Source organism: Triturus cristatus, chromosome 10 (assembly GCF_964204655.1).
Source record: "Triturus cristatus chromosome 10, aTriCri1.1, whole genome shotgun sequence".
In the NCBI taxonomy this organism is placed as follows: Eukaryota; Metazoa; Chordata; class Amphibia; order Caudata; family Salamandridae; genus Triturus; species Triturus cristatus.
In genome coordinates, this window is record NC_140593.1 from 797559216 (window position 1) to 797581478 (window position 22263).

The 22263-nt window shown below is 39.8% G+C and overlaps 1 protein-coding gene across 1 annotated transcript; it reads right to left on the minus strand.

Annotated features, from left to right (window-relative positions):
• Positions 1–229: 229 nt before the first annotated feature.
• LOC146790013 (uncharacterized) lies at positions 230–13056 on the minus strand. Its single transcript, XM_085630156.1, has 2 exons — positions 12603–13056; positions 230–7757 (listed from the first exon to the last, which is right to left on the minus strand). Exon 2 carries the CDS (start codon positions 7712–7714, stop codon positions 1250–1252), a length of 6465 nt encoding a protein of 2154 aa, XP_085486282.1. The 5' UTR covers positions 7715–7757; positions 12603–13056; the 3' UTR covers positions 230–1249.
• Positions 13057–22263: the final 9207 nt, after the last annotated feature.

Below are 22263 nucleotides of genomic sequence, written 5' to 3' on the forward strand. Positions count from 1 at the left end.
AGGTTGATATTCATTGCACATTTTGTAAAGCTCTAATTTGTTATAGGGAGACCAGTGTTTCCCTAGTGAATAACAAAATAGATCAGCACATTTGTAGCTTTGAATGATTTTCCCATGGTTCCTTTCCTCTGTCCCTGCATGAACACAACGGTTCTTTTAAGAGCCAACCTTATCTTTCATCTTTTTTTTACATTTTTTTTAAAAAACTTTTTTTTTTTTTTTTACCGTACGCGTACGGTAAGCGTACCTTTTTTTTATTTTTTAAAAAAAACACTAAAAATCATTTTTCACATTACAAGGTCCTTGAAAGACTACAATTATTACTATTGACTTACCATACTCACTGAAAAAAATATTTATTCATTTGTTTTTTTAAAAAATAGTTTTTAAAATGGTTGTAGTTTACGAAAATTTTCTATATCGATCTGAAAAAAAAGAAAAAAGTATTAATATTTTTAAAACATTTTATAATACAGTACACATATTTACATTTTTTCCCAAAAAATATTTTTGCCTTATTTTTGCTGTTTTCAGAATATATTGCATTTCACTATAAATTGTGAAAGCAATTGCATTCATCATTTTACAGCGGGCAAAAAAAAATAACAATCTCAAAGATTGTATTAAAAAAGCCCAGAATCTCTTCTCACTTAAACTTATCATTACAGAAATGCATATTATTCTTAAAAAATGTCATCTAAAAACAATACTTTTTTCTTTAAAATACCGTCTGATATTTTTGTTTCAGAAGTACATTCACAATAATATATCTCAAATAACTCCAAAATACATCTGATTTTATTTCCTTTAGGCCAAATAGTATTTTTTATTCTTTCCCTGGAATAAATTTCCAAGGGAAAACCATTAAAATTCTAAAGTTTAATCTGTCCAGATCTCACCGATTCTCTGTAACATTTTGGTTCACGAAAATTTTTCGAATAATTTATTTAGTCCACAATAGAATTGCTTACTTTTCCACATGGCCAAATAGTAATTTTTGAAATTATTTTTGAAAAAATTTCCAGTGGCAGTCCAATAACATTCCAAAATTTAAAATGTGCAGAAGTTACCGATAATCTCTAAATTATTGGTTTTTCAAAATTGCATTAAAAATTTAAAAAGTCCACATTACAATTGGTTATCTTTCCTTTAGGCCAAATGATAATTTTAAAAATCTTTTTTCTACAAAATTGCAATGGTAATCCTGTAAAATGGTAAAATTATTTTGTCCAGATCTTGCCAAGTCTCTCTAAAATTTAGGTTTCAGGAAGATTAGATAGGAATTTGCTAAATCAAAAGGCAAACGTTGTTTGAAAATCAATTGGGAATCATTACACAGTGTCCATCCTTTTTCACATTTTAGATAAACTGTGTAATGTCCAGAAGTAACAGTAGGTCCATCATGGAAAATTATTGCAACAGTTACAAAAGTTTTTCCTGAAATTGATAATTGCTGTCCTGTAAACTTCTTTATTAAAGTATCCAATTTTGATCCATCAGCTCTACATCGTTGCATCATTAAAATTACATACTGTCCGTATTCCCTTAAAATTAATGTTGATAACATGTCAGAATTACACTCACCACATTTCATGCTATGATTAGCATCTTTAACTAAGTTTGCAAAAGTGACTGTTTTACTCTCTGGCAATGTCAAATAAATAAACCTTTCATTATCAACAATAGAACCACTTATATTATAACAATTATCACAACTATGTTCCCATTTATAAGAGAGACCAAAAAAAATGTCAATGGGAACTCCTTCTTCTTCCACTACCTGAAGAAAATACATCAAAAATTCGTGAGCATCTTGCTGTTCATTTTGAGAAAACTGTGTTCGTCCTGAACATACATCTAAAAGTTTTCTAATATCAGTAGCACTTTCTATTTGAGTTTTATCTTTACTCAGCTTTTGAAAAAGGAGACTGAGCTCTGAACAGAATCTTTTTCCCTGATTTATTATTATCTGCTCTTGCAAACTTTCCAGATAAAAAGCAACATTCAGCACTACATTTGCGTAGCAGTTGACACCAGAGCTATTTTCAAAATGACATCCTACAACCTGTTCTTCATTTTCCTTATTCTTTTTGCTTGCAATTACATCACTCCTCTTTTTTTTCCTCTTCTCTACATCTTCATTACAGATATTCTCATTTCTCCTTTTACGAGAAACTACACGTTTCTCCAACACAGGATACTGACCTAAATGAGGAGCATAGCTTCTTCTTAATCTATTATACTCCTTTACACAGTTTGTATCAGCACTAACTTTTGAGTCATCGAAGTCTATCATGAATAAACCTGATAATGTTTTGACTCGTGACAAAGCAACATATGCCATACCTTCTTTGAACACACTAGATCCAATGTTCACAAATGCACAATCTACAGTCAATCCTTGAGACTTGTGAATAGTTACAGCATATGCTAGAGAAAACGGAAACTGCTTCCTACGTACATATAAGTCTTTCACAAGCATGAAACGAACTGAACAACGACAAATGTCTTTAACTTCCTCTATCTGATCAAATTTTATTTTTAACCATTCAATTCCATCTTTTTTCTGATAATTAATAAAACCCACAACTCTTCCCATCGCTCCATTTACTAAGCCTTTTTCAACATCCAAATTTCTCCTTAAAAACACTCTACAGTTCATGCAAACATATAGATTTTTTTCTAATCCTGCTGTTTTGGAGATGTTCTTCTCTAGTGAGTCCAATTTATTTTTCAGTTTGCCTGTTACTGTGACAGTAATTCTTCCATCCTCAATTTTGTCCACTGCTTCCAATTTCATGATCTCTTCCTTTTCCAATTTCAAAAGCTCCTCATTGAATATTGAGCATTCACGTAGAGTTGGCATTAAGCAGATGACACTTTTGTTTTCTGCAATGTTCTTGTATATCTTCTCTGCAACTATTTCTTCCTTTGGAAATAAATTATGTAGCAGCCGAGTCTGTAATGCTTTTTTGCCAGCTTCTGTGAGTAGTCCAATCCTGATATCTTTCAGAATACTTCCATATTCTTCATCGTTTGCTTGCCTCATATTAGTTGTAAGTTCCTTGTACTCAAAGAAGGACCAAATATTTGTATTACCGATGCTTCCCAATGACTTCTTCGTGTCTTCATGTGTCACAGTATTAAACACTGGTTGTCCTTTAACCGGAGTAAGTTGCAAAAGATCCCCAAAAACGATGACGTGTTTTCCACCAAATAACACGTCATAGTCTGTCTTCAAAATTTGCTGCATTCTTAAATGCACAAAGGCAAGCATTAAGTTTGATACCATGCTCACCTCATCAATAATGAGAACTTGCATCTTCTTCAATACTCTTGAAACTTCCAAGCATGCTTCTCCAGTTAGCTTGTTGAATTGTATTTTGTTCTCATGCTCCACTGGTAACATTAGCAAACGATGTAAGGTGATTCCTTTTATGTTATATGCTGCTAACCCAGTTGGAGCAGTAACCACACAAGACAAAGTAGAATCTGTTTTTTGCTTTAGGTAGCTTCTGATGACTTTAATTAGGAAACTTTTTCCAGTGCCAGCTTGTCCGCTTACATACATCCTGATTGGATGAAATGATGTGCATGAGCACTCTTTTTTTTCATGTAGAAATCCGTGATCAATTTTGTTTTTGATCTCTTCATAAATTTGTTGCTGCTCTTGATTCAGTTGTCTTTCCAAATTTTCTAAGTCTATAAATGCTTCTTGAGCTTGATTCATAGCCGTTTCCACTTCATTCATGGCTATTGATGCTTCATTTTCAACGATTGGTTGTCCTAGGGGATCTTGACTGTATGTTCCTGAACTTTGGCTGTCCTGAGAACTGTCTCTAGCAATTTCTGCTGCAATTGTAGTTTCCTGTTCAATTTCTTCATTTAACATTTGCAGATAAGTTGAGAATGTACTGCATTGTATGCTGTCTTTGCAAGCATTAAAAGAATCTTCATAGCTCTGGAATTCTCCCAGTAGTTCATCCTCTGAACGCCATGGTTTAAACAACTGTAAAAGAGCCAAGTAGTAAAATTCTTTCTTGTCGGTAGTGTCGCAACTCAGCTTCCGGTGATTTATCAAACTTCCTTTGGTTTGCTTCACCAAACATCCTTCTTCACCAACGACTTTATATTTTCCATTATTGATGTCTTCTGCAGCTTTCCGTGAATAAATGTAGTTCTGCAGCACTTCATAGAGACACATGTTCTCCAGATGATGACTTCTCTTGGGATAATATGTGTCCAACATGTTTGTTTTCAATATATCTGTACTTTCAGGTTCGAACTGTGCCAAATATTCAATTTCTCCAACAGATTTCAGTACCCGATTTCTCATTGCTGCAAGGCCTAAACTTGCCCAAATTATTCTTCTTGACTTCGAGTAGAGACTTGCAGAAGATAATCTATCTGAACATTCGTAGGATCCAATTTCTCGATGCGATAACATCTTCAAACTGAAACTGTACAGCTTCTTACTGACAGTCTTCTCGTGAGAAATCTCTTCCCACATTTCCTTCAATTCTGTTTTTTCTGATTTCGTAATGTAAGACGTTACATATCGAGCAACAGCAATGGAATTGTCAGCAACATACTGTATATCCATGTTAGCGTTCCACATGGATAAAATGACTGGGTTGTAGTCATTTATATTTTTTGATTCTTCTTTTCTTTTAAGGTTGTAGGTATTCTTAGGTGATTTTCTTGTGATAGTATGTCTCACAGCTGACATAAAACTGTTGACTCTTCCATTTGTAAGAACAGGTCTAGGAAATCCAAATCGACATTTAGTGTAGTATTTTTCTTTGCTCTTGTATTTCCGTCGACAGTATTTTCCACACCGATGACTTTGGAAACGTAGAACTTGCTCCTTTAACTTGTACTCTTCTGTGCTTTTAGGTATAGCACATGTTGCATATTCTTCAATGTAAGATAACACTGCTTCATCAGTATCTGTTCCAAACTTTGGGGCATCCTTGATCCACAGCAGCATATGAATATGAGGAGCACCTCTTGCCTGGTACTCTTTTCTCCAAAAGAAATCCACTACTTCTCCAAGGGGTGGATTTTTTTTATTGCAGATGAAGGACATCATAGCCTCAAATCTATGATTGAAATATCTGCAAACATTAACCGGATCCAATGAGCACAGTTCTCCTGCTGTCTTGTATTCGATGTTTTCAATGTTTGAATTGGCCTCTCGTAGAAAATCCAGTAAATCATCCCAAGCGTACTCGGCGCAGCTTAGGGTAAGGAACCATGTTGGTGTTCCTAAATTGCGTAACATGCATTTTAGTTCACCATGGCGTCGGTACCAATATTCATTTGTCCCACGCTGACAAGCCATCAGATTGATCAGTTGTGTTTCCAAATGATCATCTCGGTGCTGCACTTTCTCCATAAAATCCTTAGCAGACACATTTTGTAAATGTACTCCACTTTTTAAAATGTGATTTACTGCATAAGACAGTGCAGACAAGTCGCTTTCAAATAAAAGATGGAACAAATAAGGGATACTTTGTCGAAATCTGGGATCTTCAGCATATAGTCTTGTAGTCCGATACTCAGAAGCTGGAATCTGTTCCGGACGTTCATCGTATCGTCCTCCTTTTCCTTTAGGAAACAGCTGGGGAAAACATCGAGCTTCCAAGCTCTCCTCCCATACACTCACGGGATTTCCTTTTGCTTTCTTCATCTGAAAGAGATCAATATTGTCTCCCATAACTTCTTTCGAATGGAGAGGATGTATGCTAAAATGTTCATAAATTTCTTCTTCCTTTGACTTGTCCACTTTTTCAATTTGTCCACTTGGTGTTTCTGTATCTCCTTGTAAATCTTCTTCTTCTTCTTCTTCTACTATATAAATTGATTCATACCATTTGTTATTTTTTTTCAAATACAAATTTGCTCTTTGTACTTTCCGCACATCTACCAGCTCCTGCCAAATCTTCTTATTCTTTGTAGGTACACCATTAACCAGAATAATTAATGGTTCAGTTTCCAAAGTATCCGCATCAATAGTTTCCATATTTTTTTTCAAATCCAAGGGCAAATACACCACTCTACCTTTTAAACCTCTCACTAAATCTGAAGGAGGTAATTTACCAGTTTTGGGCTCCATACGTACTATGGTCTGGAACGGATGAACACATTGAATGAGTATAGACTCATATGTATTTAATTCAGAAAGTTCAGCAGGAATAGCATCCAATTCTAAATTATTATGTACAGCTCTGGTCGGCATTCTATTTTCCTCTAACTTGTTGTAGCAGTATTTACAAATACGCTGATCTTCACCCAATTCAAAACAATTTTCAAGAAATATATATGTTGCAAAATCCATCCACTTATAATTATCTTCATTTTCACTCTTTCTGTAGAGATCAACATTCCTAGTTTGTTTTCTATAATGAGTTCTGCGGCAACAAATACAAGTAACATTTGGTCTTTCATTAGAGACTATTGCAAATTTTGTTATGTGATCATTAAATGTCTTACTTACACAAGGTTCTACATTCTCTTCCACTTCTGCCTCATTTACTGTGTCCTTCTCTGCACTGTTTTGTTCAGGACCAAAGTAACAAAACTGAATTTCATCAACAACCTTCTCTACATCTGATACCGTTCCTCGGAACAGAGCCCTATTCAATTCATTTAACTTTATTGCTGGACTTTTGGCAAAATACAACCGTCTCACAAACTTTCTCATTTCAGTATGATGAACAGCCAGCATCCTAAAATGATGGAAAACACTATTGCACACTTTTCTAGATAGACAAGCAAGAGAATGACCCTGCAAACCAGTATTCTCTCTCACTCTGCATGGATCCAGACTTTGAAGCACCTTAATCTTTTGTTTTACACTTTTTTTACTATATTCTCTTAGAAACTCTCGAAATCTGTCAATAGATTCCTGACGCACAGTGCAAATACTACTACAATTCCAAGTGTACACTGGGGCTTTAGGACGTCTCCCCATTGCCTCATCTGCCATCACTTGTACCTCATCTCTTGGAACCATTATCTCCTTCTCCATTATGCAACCATTTTTTACTTCGTATGAACGACCTCTGGTGTCAACTGCATGCAGCAAACTATTACTTTGAAAATAGCTCTCTTCATTAAAAAAAGGTTCACTACTTGAGCTATGCATCCACTTTCCTAAAAACACTTTACAAAAATTTGTTCTGTTCACTACTCTTTTGCTTTTGCTTTGTGATTTCAGTACATTAACCATTTTATCTAATGTACGCATCCTATTCAAAATTAATATGAATAGTTTCCTTTTTAATTCTAATGCCTTTGCTGCAATGGCTTCAATTTCTTTTTTTCTCTTATAATATTTAGCCTTTTGCTTATATTTCTTTATATCCTTTATCAAATTGGACATAACTCTTCTCTGAAACATTTTTCTACGTATCTCTTTAAATGCTGTTTTTCTGTTTATGTTAAACTTTTCAATTGCAGAAGGTATATTTGCATTAACTAAATCCTCAATTTTTTGCTGTTCTGTAGGTTTTGTTACATTTTTCCGAGAACAGACATTTTGTACATTTTTGTTTGTTTTCAATATTTTGTTTAGGAATTGTCTTTTTTGCTTACCAGAAGATTTTTTCTTTTTCCCAACATCAGCATCTTCTACTAACTTTGGTCCTCCAGTTGTCCTCAAATATAGTTTTTTTTTTAGCGTTTTTTGAACTCGAGATTTTGTAGGCATCTTAAATTTTGTTCACTGTTCTTCAGCAATACCTGCAAAAAAACTAAAAAAAAAATTCTTTATTGTATTTAAATATATTACTACATTTCTTTTCACAATAGTCACAAAACGAAATTTCTTTGCCAATTTGAATGCACACAAACTCCTCTTTTTTTTTGGGCAAGTGAAAATCTGTATAACAAACTGTCACATTATGAAACCAAGCTGTTTTTTTTTCAGACCACCACCGTGTGTATTCTCTGTGACTGCCTACACTCCAGCAGGGGCAACCAGCCTTAGTGATGCTGAATGTATTTGCATTACAGACTTAAACCTGAAAACCCCACTCGCTTCTAATTACTGTGCATGACTATACATGGCAAGCACATGGGTGTGTGCTAAACCTCTGCTTCTTCCCCCAAAAATTCGCTCCTCTTTTCCATCTACTGCAACTGTGAAATCACCAGAGCAAGACGCAATACATTTCTGCCTATAATTCTTCTATGCACACAGAGTCATGTTTTCACATTAGTGCCAAAACGAAATTTCTTTGCCAATTTGAAAGCACACTTACTGCTCTTTTTTTTTTCGGGCCAAGTGAAAATCTCTTTTTACACTTTGAAATCACTTTTACAGACTGACACATTCTGAAACCTTTTTTTTTAAATTTATTTAAATGCACATGTCCAAGCTGTTTTTTTTTCAGACCACCACCGTGTGTATTCTCTGTGACTGCCTACACTCCAGCAGGGGCAACCAGCCTTAGTGATGCTGAATGTATTTGCATTACAGACTTAAACCTGAAAACCCCACTCGCTTCTAATTACTGTGCATGACTATACATGGCAAGCACATGGGTGTGTGCTAAACCTCTGCTTCTTCCCCCAAAAATTCGCTCCTCTTTTCCATCTACTGCAACTGTGAAATCACCAGAGCAAGACGCAATACATTTCTGCCTATAATTCTTCTATGCACACAGAGTCATGTTTTCACATTAGTGCCAAAACGAAATTTCTTTGCCAATTTGAAAGCACACTTACTGCTCTTTTTTTTTCGGGGGCAAGTGTATATCTCTTTTTTCAATTTGAAATCACTTTTACAGACTGACACATTCTGAAACCTTTTTTTTTAAATTTATTTAAATGCACATGTCCAAGCAGTTTTTTTTTCAGACCACCACCGTGTGCATTCTCTGTGACTGCCTACACTCCAGCAGGGGCAACCAGCCTTAGTGATGCTGAATGTATTTGCATTACAGACTTAAACCTGAAAACCCCACTCGCTTCTAATTACTGTGCATGACTATACATGGCAAGCACATGGGTGTGTGCTAAACCTCTGCTTCTTCCCCCAAAAATTCGCTCCTCTTTTCCATCTACTGCAACTGTGAAATCACCAGAGCAAGACGCAATACATTTCTGCCTATAATTCTTCTATGCACACAGAGTCATGTTTTCACATTAGTGCCAAAACGAAATTTCTTTGCCAATTTGAAAGCACACTTACTGCTCTTTTTTTTTCGGGCCAAGTGAAAATCTCTTTTTACACTTTGAAATCACTTTTACAGACTGACACATTCTGAAACCTTTTTTTTAAAATTTATTTAAATGCACATGTCCAAGCTGTTTTTTTTTCAGACCACCACCGTGTGTATTCTCTGTGACTGCCTACACTCCAGCAGGGGCAACCAGCCTTAGTGATGCTGAATGTATTTGCATTACAGACTTAAACCTGAAAACCCCACTCGCTTCTAATTACTGTGCATGACTATACATGGCAAGCACATGGGTGTGTGCTAAACCTCTGCTTCTTCCCCCAAAAATTCGCTCCTCTTTTCCATCTACTGCAACTGTGAAATCACCAGAGCAAGACGCAATACATTTCTGCCTATAATTCTTCTATGCACACAGAGTCATGTTTTCACATTAGTGCCAAAACGAAATTTCTTTGCCAATTTGAAAGCACACTTACTGCTCTTTTTTTTTCGGGCCAAGTGAAAATCTCTTTTTACACTTTGAAATCACTTTTACAGACTGACACATTCTGAAACCTTTTTTTTAAATTTATTTAAATGCACATGTCCAAGCTGTTTTTTTTTCAGACCACCACCGTGTGTATTCTCTGTGACTGCCTACACTCCAGCAGGGGCAACCAGCCTTAGTGATGCTGAATGTATTTGCATTACAGACTTAAACCTGAAAACCCCACTCGCTTCTAATTACTGTGCATGACTATACATGGCAAGCACATGGGTGTGTGCTAAACCTCTGCTTCTTCCCCCAAAAATTCGCTCCTCTTTTCCATCTACTGCAACTGTGAAATCACCAGAGCAAGACGCAATACATTTCTGCCTATAATTCTTCTATGCACACACAGTCATGTTTTCACATTAGTGCCAAAACGAAATTTCTTTGCCAATTTGAAAGCACACTTACTGCTCTTTTTTTTTCGGGCCAAGTGAAAATCTCTTTTTACACTTTGAAATCACTTTTACAGACTGACACATTCTGAAACCTTTTTTTTTAAATTTATTTAAATGCACATGTCCAAGCTGTTTTTTTTTCAGACCACCACCGTGTGTATTCTCTGTGACTGCCTACACTCCAGCAGGGGCAACCAGCCTTAGTGATGCTGAATGTTTTTGCATTACAGACTTAAACCTGAAAACCCCACTCGCTTCTAATTACTGTGCATGACTATACATGGCAAGCACATGGGTGTGTGCTAAACCTCTGCTTCTTCCCCCAAAAATTCGCTCCTCTTTTCCATCTACTGCAACTGTGAAATCACCAGAGCAAGACGCAATACATTTCTGCCTATAATTCTTCTATGCACACAGAGTCATGTTTTCACATTAGTGCCAAAACGAAATTTCTTTGCCAATTTGAAAGCACACTTACTGCTCTTTTTTTTTCGGGCCAAGTGAAAATCTCTTTTTACACTTTGAAATCACTTTTACAGACTGACACATTCTGAAACCTTTTTTTTAAATTTATTTAAATGCACATGTCCAAGCTGTTTTTTTTTCAGACCACCACCGTGTGTATTCTCTGTGACTGCCTACACTCCAGCAGGGGCAACCAGCCTTAGTGATGCTGAATGTATTTGCATTACAGACTTAAACCTGAAAACCCCACTCGCTTCTAATTACTGTGCATGACTATACATGGCAAGCACATGGGTGTGTGCTAAACCTCTGCTTCTTCCCCCAAAAATTCGCTCCTCTTTTCCATCTACTGCAACTGTGAAATCACCAGAGCAAGACGCAATACATTTCTGCCTATAATTCTTCTATGCACACAGAGTCATGTTTTCACATTAGTGCCAAAACGAAATTTCTTTGCCAATTTGAAAGCACACTTACTGCTCTTTTTTTTTCGGGGGCAAGTGTATATCTCTTTTTTCAATTTGAAATCACTTTTACAGACTGACACATTCTGAAACCTTTTTTTTTAAATTTATTTAAATGCACATGTCCAAGCAGTTTTTTTTTCAGACCACCACCGTGTGCATTCTCTGTGACTGCCTACACTCCAGCAGGGGCAACCAGCCTTAGTGATGCTGAATGTATTTGCATTACAGACTTAAACCTGAAAACCCCACTCGCTTCTAATTACTGTGCATGACTATACATGGCAAGCACATGGGTGTGTGCTAAACCTCTGCTTCTTCCCCCAAAAATTCGCTCCTCTTTTCCATCTACTGCAACTGTGAAATCACCAGAGCAAGACGCAATACATTTCTGCCTATAATTCTTCTATGCACACAGAGTCATGTTTTCACATTAGTGCCAAAACGAAATTTCTTTGCCAATTTGAAAGCACACTTACTGCTCTTTTTTTTTCGGGCCAAGTGAAAATCTCTTTTTACACTTTGAAATCACTTTTACAGACTGACACATTCTGAAACCTTTTTTTTAAATTTATTTAAATGCACATGTCCAAGCTGTTTTTTTTTCAGACCACCACCGTGTGTATTCTCTGTGACTGCCTACACTCCAGCAGGGGCAACCAGCCTTAGTGATGCTGAATGTATTTGCATTACAGACTTAAACCTGAAAACCCCACTCGCTTCTAATTACTGTGCATGACTATACATGGCAAGCACATGGGTGTGTGCTAAACCTCTGCTTCTTCCCCCAAAAATTCGCTCCTCTTTTCCATCTACTGCAACTGTGAAATCACCAGAGCAAGACGCAATACATTTCTGCCTATAATTCTTCTATGCACACAGAGTCATGTTTTCACATTAGTCCCAAAACGAAATTTCTTTGCCAATTTGAAAGCACACTTACTGCTCTTTTTTTTTCGGGGGCAAGTGAAAATCTCTTTTTACACTTTGAAATCACTTTTACAGACTGACACATTCTGAAACCTTTTTTTTAAATTTATTTAAATGCACATGTCCAAGCTGTTTTTTTTTCAGACCACCACCGTGTGTATTCTCTGTGACTGCCTACACTCCAGCAGGGGCAACCAGCCTTAGTGATGCTGAATGTATTTGCATTACAGACTTAAACCTGAAAACCCCACTCGCTTCTAATTACTGTGCATGACTATACATGGCAAGCACATGGGTGTGTGCTAAACCTCTGCTTCTTCCCCCAAATATTCGCTCCTCTTTTCCATCTACTGCAACTGTGAAATCACCAGAGCAAGACGCAATACATTTCTGCCTATAATTCTTCTATGCACACAGAGTCATGTTTTCACATTAGTGCCAAAACGAAATTTCTTTGCCAATTTGAAAGCACACTTACTGCTCTTTTTTTTTCGGGCCAAGTGAAAATCTCTTTTACAGACTGACACATTATGAATCCACCATGTGTAACTACAACAAAAACAATTCCCATTTCTATTATTCATTTCTTAAGTTACCACATACATCCCCTCTCAAACTGTAAACTCACCTTTAAAATTAGTTAGTTGTGAAAGAAATGTGTCACTCAAACAGCAGATTATCAGAGCCAGGATCTCTGTTCTGTACACCTCTCTCCTCTCAGCAGAACCAGATAATGGCAAACTTTCCCTCTATTTTTCCACACATATACATGTAAGTTTCAAATCTCAGTGCTTCCCCCTTTTTTTCAAATGTAATGACACATTTCTATTGGTTGAAAACCAACCCTTTTCCAAAAGTACCCTGCCCCCAACTTGACTTCTGCCTAGTACCCTTCCCCCAACTTGACTTCTGCCTGCTACCATAGCAACAGCTCATGGAACACTGCTGTGTGCAGTTAGGTCAGAAGTTCGACACACAATGTTTCAATTCCACAGAGCAAGAGTGCTTGACTTTTCAAACCTAACTGCAAATCCATAGTACTGTTCTTTGGTTACACATTTTTTTGTACCAATACAAAACATGCTTCTATTAATTTTCACATACAGCCTAGTTTTTTTTCTAGAATGGTATGAAACAGCCAATCAGTTCTTTTTGTTTTGTAAAAAATATGTATGCCTCCATTTCCAAACTGTCTTTCTTTTCATATTGCCATTCTACTGAAAGACACCTCCTGAGTGCATCCAGTTCTCCTTTGAAGATGTTCACAGTGTGGATTGTAGGGCACAGCTATGTCTTCTGGAGTGAAAAGTTTGCAGAGAAAACAGATATGGTGAGAGACCTTGCTTTGCCAAATGTAGACATTAAATGGATTGGTCAGAGAGGGTTAAAGTGGCACCAATTGATGCCATTGGTGAAATCCTTCATGCAAATCCAACACCCTGACCTCATAATAGTGCACTGTGGTGGCAATGACCTAGGCACTTTGACTGGGGTAGGTCTGGAAATGCTTATGAAGGACACCTTTGCACAACTGTTTTCACTTTTCCCTAAAACTGCCTTTGTGTTTTCCAACATATGCCAAAGGCAAAAATGGAACTGGTCCAATCATTTCTGTCCACAGATTGACAAAGCAAGAAAGCACGTCAACAAATCTGTTTCTGCTTTCCTCCGTGACTATGGTATGGGTGCCATTTACCACAACAACTTGCGTTACGACATGCAAGACATTTATAGAGGAGATGGTGTGCACTTCAATGATGAAGGGAACAGAGTCTTCCTCTTGAACCTTAGACTCTGCATCGGTACTTACTTGTAGGTACCACTAAAAAAATGACTCCATAAACACAACAGCTCTTTTTAGAGCTCCCTAATTTCTAAACTCTTAAATCTGATTTTCATTTATTTATTTTTATTTTTTTTACCGTACGCTTACCGTGAGCTTACCGTACGCGTACCCCGTGATTTTTTTTAAAATCAATAAATGTTTTTTTTGTACTTTTCTGTCCTTCTTTGACCCCCTTACAATTGTTAGGGGGTCTGTAACTCTCCTCATTGCCCCCTTTCCTTGTTTTCACTCTTTTTTTTCAGAGTGAAATACACAAAATGGCGGCCGCCGCTTCCTGGTTTCGGCCGATTCGAATGTTTACTAAGATCTAAGAGCCAATCAGAATCGCGCTCGCGCACGCCACCGTACGCTTACCGTAAGCGTACGGTAAGCGTACCGTAAGCTGGCTCAGATATATATATTGATTTAAAGGCTATTTTCTCAAAATCAACTGAACTGATTTACACCAAACCTACAAAAGGCACTTCCTTGACCTACGGACTACCTCTCTGCCAAATTTCTAGTAATTCTGTTCAGCCGTTCGGGCTGTAGCTCGTTCTAAAGGTCCTATGGAAAAATGCATGGGAAAAACGCGTTTTGGGACCCCCCTTTTATCTCAGCCCCCGCTTGACGAATCCCCCCGAGACTTTCAGGGTAGGAGCGGAGCGTAGCGCCCCACCTATTTTGAGAAATTCGCGAGGATTCGTCGACCGGCGCCAAAGTTATTCAAAATAGAATGTTGAGGTTTTCCTATGGAAACGTGGTCCTAACTATAACTACCTACTGGCGACCGCCAGTAGGTAATATATATATATATATATATATATAAATATATATATATATATATATATATATATATATATATATATATTCACTGAAAAAACCATAGGTTTCAGGGGCGATATAGTTAGCTGGACTTTTCACTCGTACAAAACCATAGAAATTCCCCCGTTATAGTTAGTTCAGCTAACTATAACTCGCGCGCCCGCAATGCACTGCTGATGACGTCACATATTACATCACTCATGACATGGTCAGTGACATCACTCATGACATCACTGATGACATCTCAAATGACATCACTGATGACATCATCCAGTGAATGTGTGTTTTTCTGAAAATTATATATGTTTTATATATGTATATCTCAAGGTCGATGGAAGAATAAATGGGTATATAAATGTCTAAATGGATGATTTGTTTTTTGAAAAATTGATTATATTACTGACTGATTAAGTGTATCCTAGTGAGTAATGTTTAAATATGTAAATATCTATATCAGTCTCTCACTTTGTGTATAAGTGGCTGCATGGGTTGGTGAGTAGCTACATGAGTGTCTATATAGGTTATTAGTTGATTTTTTGAGTATCAGTATGAGTGTCTGATGTCTGTATGGTTCGGTGGGGGTATTACGTAGTGCATAGGTGCATGAATGAGTGACTCACTGTTTGTATGTGTTGAAGACAGCATGTGTGCAGGACTGTATGGGTGGATGAGTGTGTGCATGGGTGTGTTAGTGAGTGAATGACTGTCTCAATAGTGTCTCTATGAGTAACTACATATGTTTTTAACTAGTATATGTGACTATTGGTGTATATAAGTGATTATATGTGAGCGTGAGAGATTGAAAGAGTTCCTGTATGAATAAGTATGTGTTTCTATAAGTGATTGTTTAAAAGACTAAGTATGTGTAAGTTTCTGTAGAAGTAAGTGTGGTGGTGTGTGTATAACTGAATATGCAGGTAAACGGATGTTTGATTCTTTATTAGCATGAGTGACTACGTGTGTGAGTAACTTTATGGATGAGTGGCATTGTGTAACAGAATGTATAGGTGTATGAATACATATGATGAGTGAGTGCATGTATGAGTGACTGTATAGGACAGTTGGTGAATGAGTGGATGTGTATGTGGATCTTACAATTACTGAATAGGTTGTTGTAACTGGTATTGGTATGTCCATTGTTTTGAAAATTTTAATTTCTATTTTTGAATGTGTGTATGAAAGGTTATATTAGGGGGAGAGGAGGTCTGCCACTCTATCACAAGGATGATGTCATCAGTAGGGGTGGGCGGAATTTGCGTAATCGCGTTACGCAAATCTCCGCGAAACGGTAAAAATCCCCACGAACACGCAGAAATTCCGCGAACACGTGGAATTGCTTGTTCGCGATACTTTTTTCCTGTTCGCGATCGCTGTTTGCGTGCTCGGGGTGAAATATCTCGCGAACACGCATATTGAGAACGCGAACAAGCAAAAAATTTCGCGAAGTCGCGGAACGTAGATTTTTGGGCAATTTCGCGTTGTCCGCGGAACGCGAAATTACCCAAATTCCGCAAATTCCGCAAACGGAACGGAATTTACCGCCCAGGCCTAGTCATCAGTGATGTCATGAGTGATGTCACTGACCATGTCATGAGTGATGTAATATGTGACGTCATCAGCAGTGCATTGCGGGCGCGCGAGTTATAGTTAGCTGAACTAACTATAATGGGGGAATTTCTATGGTTTTGTACGAGTGAAAAGTCCAGCTAACTATATCGCCCCTGAAACCTATGTTTTTTCAGTGAATTTCTAAGGTTTTTTAAATGCTAATTCCTAGCTATAACATGCCTGAAACCTATGGTTTTTTCAGTGAATTTCAAAGGTTTTTTAAATGCTAATTTCTAACTATGCCTACAGAGATAGGACATGTGAAGAAAGAAGGAAAAACGCACAGAGAGAAAAAAAAGAAATGCAGAAAGAAGCAACAGAAGTCCTCAAAGACGAAGAAAAGTGCAGGAAGAAATATAACGTGCAGAAAGAACAAACAGAAGAGCAGAAAGAAGCCTTGTTGCAAAATCATCCTGTACCCTCAACTTTTTCAGATGGATACTGGTGGTAACTGAGTCTGCCTAAGCAGTCCTAGAGCCAGTGCTATGTTAAAAGGAACTCAGAATACAGTGAAAACATACACTAGGGCACACTATGCGTTGGGGTCCCTCCTCTGTAAGCCCCTAGTATATCATAGGGCAGGGGATTAAAACTACCTCTTAAAACGCACCACAGGGCGTGCTTGAACACGTCACCTCATGCCCCGTCCCCTCCCTTCCCCACTGAGTAAACACACCCTGTAACCATTTTAAGTTGGGAGATTAAGTCCCCTTGAATCCTGAGGGTCCCTAGGGTCCAACTAGATCACTAGGTACCTCCAGTAAGCGCCACAGAGCTGCGTTGCAGAGAGGTGTAAAAAGTGGCACCACCTCTCTGCACGCAGAGCAGTGGTGCTTACTGGAAGCACCTGGTGGGCTAGTTGGACCCCAGGGTCCCTCAGGATTGAAAGGGAATTATTTCCCCAACTTAAAAACGTGCCACAGGGCGTGTTTGCACACGTCACCTCAGGCCCCGTCCCCTCCCTTCACCACTGTGTAAACGTGCCCTGTGGCCGTTCTGAGTTGAGAGATTAAGTCCCCTTGAATCCTAAGGGTCCCTAGGGTCAAACTAGCCCACTAGGTACCTCCAGTAAGCGCCACAGAGCTGCGTTGCATGGAGGTGTTAAAAGTGGCGTGGCCTCAGAACACCTGTCTGCAACGCAGCTCCCTGGCGCATACTGGAGATACCTGTTGGGCTAGTTGGTCCTCAGGGACCCTCAGTATTGAAAGGGAATTAATTCCTCAACTTACAACTGACCATGGGGCGCGTTTGCAGAGTGCTGCAAGAAGGGGGCATGGCCTCCGGCGCGATGCCGGTCTTTTATTTATTTATTTTTAAGAAGGAGGGCTGTGTGGCCCCCTTTCTTTTTCTAATTTATTAGCCATAGGGACCCCATCCCCCAGGGCCTGCACCCTAATTTCTTTTGTTGAAAAAAATTAATTTGGCCCTCCCAAGGCCTTAATCGGTCCCGGGGACCACAACCCCCGGGTCACGGCCTTTTTTTTTTTTTTTTTTTTTCTTTAGGAAGGGGGCTGTGTTGCTGGACAAACCGTATGTACCTATCACCATGACGATTTGCGTGATATTCATTAAAAGTCGACTATGCATACAATGAATCCACGTAGAATGTATTCACACCGCTAGTGAAGCTCTGACATGTCTGACACCCTACCATGCCTAATCCCGGCGCCCCCGCTGGTGGGTACTCTCCAAGTAGACACCCGTGTTGTTTATTTATACAAACATGGGTAGTTATTGACGGGCACATTTAATACACATGCACACCAAGCCATTCAAAGGGGATTCGACAAAAATTAGACCAAACTATGCAAGAAACCCCCTCACGGTTAATAAAACACACATCCACCGCTGGATGTGTAATACTTTGTATTTTACTCTCTGGAAAGGAGACAAACCTCACTTGAGAGTCACAGCGTGCTCCTGGCTGAGCCCAATGCTGTGTTACACCCACCATTGCCTGCCGAGTGCCACACACCTCTGTGTTGTATTCCACCATCTAGTGCTTATGCTATGACACTCTCTAGCCCATGTGCACTGTAACACCACCCCGTGAATATGTCATGCCACACTTGCCTTCGCACGGGTTATATTGCCCCATCTAATGTGCCTTTATCGATGCCTATGTTATAAAGCACAGCGCTATGCCATACTTATTACAATCTGGGATCCATATCTTTGTCACAGTGCATATGCAATGTTACACTACCCAGCACATATTTTATATTACAACTTTAGAGACTACTTAGAATACACAACACTGCCCTGTGCATATTACACTCCAAGGCGCATATCACATAGCAAGCGCTAGTGCCTGTGCTATCTCGCGCTCTCCAATGAATCTGTCATTGCGCACAATGTATTGCATATTATATTTCACACCCCGGTTCATCTTATATCACACTTTTTGGTGCATTGTTTATACCATATACTATATCTAGTTTTCATTTTCAATTTGTGCTCTCAGGACTATGTTCTATATAACACTGCGTCCACCTACCCTTTTCACAGGCATTACATTTTGCGATGGGGGGGTGGAAGGTCAGGTTGATGTTTCTGCCAAGTGAGCCCGGAGTCACAGTCCCAAACGTCCTCTTCTTCCTGAATAAAAGTGAGATTATGCTGCATACTTGTTCATATTTTATGTAGTTCGCACAGACACACATTTTAAAAACAATAAGGTTTCATATACCCACCTTCTATGAACAGTTAGCTTGCTGCCCCATCCACCTCCTCCCTATCCTCTGTTGTCTGAATCCATGGACTAGCCTCCTCCCTCCTGCCATGCATGGTCTGATGTGCTGCCACTGCCCTCCATTTAGCATGATGTACCAGTCCACTCCTCCTGCCCTCCATTGCCCAATTCTATGGGCAATCATTGACCTCCTGCTTAGCCTCTGTGCTTAGCTTGCTGCCCCTATTCTCCTTCCCCCTGCCCTCCAATGTCTTTGAGCATGCCCCTGCTCCATCCTTTTTGACCACCATGTTCCATGGACCTGCCACTCCTATCTACTCTGAGTGTTCTGTTGAGCTGCCACTCCCCTCCCACCTGCCTAGCATTGTCAGATGACTGTAACCTGTCCCTGCCACGTCCACCCTGCCTGTCCACATGCCATGCTCCTATCCCCTTCCTCCTGTTCTTCATGGTCCATTTTACTGCCACACCCTTCTGCCCTCCCTGATCGGTTGTGCTGCAACTGCTCCTCCTGCCTGGCCCGCGCGGTCTGTTGTGAGGCCCCTTCCCCTGAACTCTCTAGTCTCTGCCCAGGTCCTGACCCTCCCTTCTATCCTCCATGGTCCTTTGTGCATACCCCTGCCCCCTCCTTCTTGCCCATCATAGCCATTGTGCTGCCACTAACCCTCCCGCTTGCCATGCATGGTTTTCTGTGCTGCCATGGCCCCTCCCACCTTCGCTGTGTGGTCAGCTAGCTGCTCCTGACCCCCTCCCACCTTCCCTCCATGGTCTGTGTGTATGCCATCAGTCTCACTGTTGCTCTCCATGGTCTGTCTTGTTTCTAGTGCCCATCCTGCCTGACCTCCATGGTCATCTTGCTGCTCCTGCCCTGCCCCCTTGCCCCCAGCCCTCTGTTTCCATGTGCAGACCTCTATTTCCTCCTTCCTGGCTTGTCGGTCCCATTGTAATGCCCCTGATCCGTCCCTCCTGCCCTTTATGGTCTGTCATGCTGCAGCTTTCTCTCCTGTCTGTCCATTATGATCAGCTAACTACCATTGCCTCTTTCCCCTCTGTTGTCTGTTGTCCATCTGCATGGTCCTGTCCCCTCCCTATTGCTTTCTATGGATTGTTGTGCTGCACTCCCGTCCCGCATGCCCTGTGTGGTGTATTGTGCTGCTGCAAACCCTGATGCCTGCCCTGTAGGGTCAGTTTGGTGCACCTCTCAATGTCCCTCCTGTCCTCTGTTATCTGAGTCCATGTCCCTACCCCAATTCCTCCTGCCTACCATGATCCAATGTACCATACTTGCGAACATTTTGAACTTGGTAAGAGGGAGATTTTGAAATAAATCTGGGGTATTGATTTTCCCCTTTGAGTTACATTGAAAAAGAGAAGATTGTAGACAGGAACCAGATCAAGTAAAGCCCATTTGAACTTAAAAACATTGGACGTTTCCTGGCTGAAACGGGTCTGTTGGCATGTATGGTTGTATGACCACTGCCTCTTCCTTCTGCCCACAATGGTCTATTACGTGCCTGAAACCTATGTTTTTTTCAGTGAATTTCAAAGCTTTTTTAAATGCTAATTTCTAACTATGTCTACAGAGATAGGACATGTGAAGAAAGAAGAAAAAAAGCACAGAAAGAAAAAAAAAATGCAGAAAGAAGCAACAGAAGTTCTCAAAGACGAAGAAAAGTGCAGGAAGAAGGAAAACGTGCAGAAAGAACAAACAGAAGAGCAGAAAGAAGCCTTGTTGCAAAATCATCCTGTACCCTCAACTTTTTCAGACGGATACTGGTGGTAACTGAGTCTGACTAACCAGTCCTAGAGCCAGTGCTATGTTAAAAGACACTCAGAATACAGTGAAAACACCTACATACGCTAGGGAACACTATGCGTTGGGGTCCCCCTGTGATTAGCATGACATCCTCTGTAAGCCCCTAGTATATAATAGGGCAGGGGATTAAAACCACCTCTTAAAATGCGCTACAGGGTGTGTTTGCACACGTCACCTTAGGCCCCGTCCCCTCCTTCCCCAATGTGTAAACACGCCCTGTGGCCGTTTTAAGTTGGGAGATTAAGTCCCCTTGAATCCTGAGGGTCCCTAGGGTTGAACTAGACCCCTAGGTACCTCCAGTAAGTGCCACAGAGCTGCGTTGCAGAGAGATGTAAAAAGGGGCACAGCCTAGACCACCTCTCTGCAACGCAGCGCAGTGGCGCTTACTGGAAGCACCTGGTGGGCTAGTTGGCCCCCAGGGACCCTAAGGATTGGAGGGGAATTATTTCCCCAACTTAAAACGCGCCACAGGGCTTGTTTGCACACGTTAACTCAGGCTCCGTCCCCTCCCTTCACCACTGTGTAAACACGCCCTGTGGCCGTTTTTAGTTGGGAGATTACGTTCATTTGAATCCAGAGGGTCCCCAGGGTCCTACTAGCCCACTAGGTACCTCCAGTAAGCGCCACAGAGCTGCGTTGCAGAGAGGTGTAAAAAGTGGCACGGCCTGGACCACCTCTCTGCAACGCAGCTCAGTGGCGCTTACTGGACGCACCTGGTGGGCTAGTTAGCCCCCAGGGGCCTTCAGGATTGAAGGGGAATTATTTCTACGTATGACAAACGTATGGCACACCTGAAGCCATCTTGGTTGGAATAAAGTGGTAATTCTTGAAACATTTAATTTAATAAGGAACAAAATGAGGGGGTTCATTTTGTCATAGAAAGTATGATTGGTGCTGCAGAAAGAAAAATGAGGGCACATTTTGAGTGTCTTCTCAAATCCTCTTCTATTTCATAAAAAAATTCTGACATGCAGACTGAAACATGCACTTTCAATACCAGCAGCAGACTTCCCTGGTGAGCTTTAGCTTTACTACAGTGATCTAATAAGAAACTAGAGTGCTAACATTCTGAATTTATGGTAAATTTGTGACACATCTGAATGCCTTCTTGATGGAATCAAAGTAAAAAACGGAAAGAATTTCCTACTGAGGAGACTGTAGTAAATGAGGAAATTAGGAAACATCATAACAAATAAGTCTCCCAAAATGGCCACCAGAGACAAAAAAGCCCAAATGTAGCCCAAATATCACCCAGATGTAGCCCAAGTATAGCCCAATGACAGAATGTTCCAGAGCGTTCTAACGAACAACTAGAGCGCTAACAGTCTTACTCATGACAAAAGTATGGCACACCTGAAGCCATCTTGAATGGAATAAAGTGGTAACACTTGAAACATTTAATTTACAATGGAACACACTGAGGGGATTCATTTTGCCATAGAAATTATGATTAGTGCGGCAGAAAGAAAAATTAGGGCACATTTTGACTTCTCAAATCCTCTTCTATGTCATAAAACAATTCT

Excerpts from the sequence above, each read along its gene's own strand:
- LOC146790013 (XM_085630156.1), bottom strand. The coding sequence starts at position 7,714 with ATGCCTACAAAATCTCGAGTTCAAAAAACGCTAAAAAAAAAACTATAT.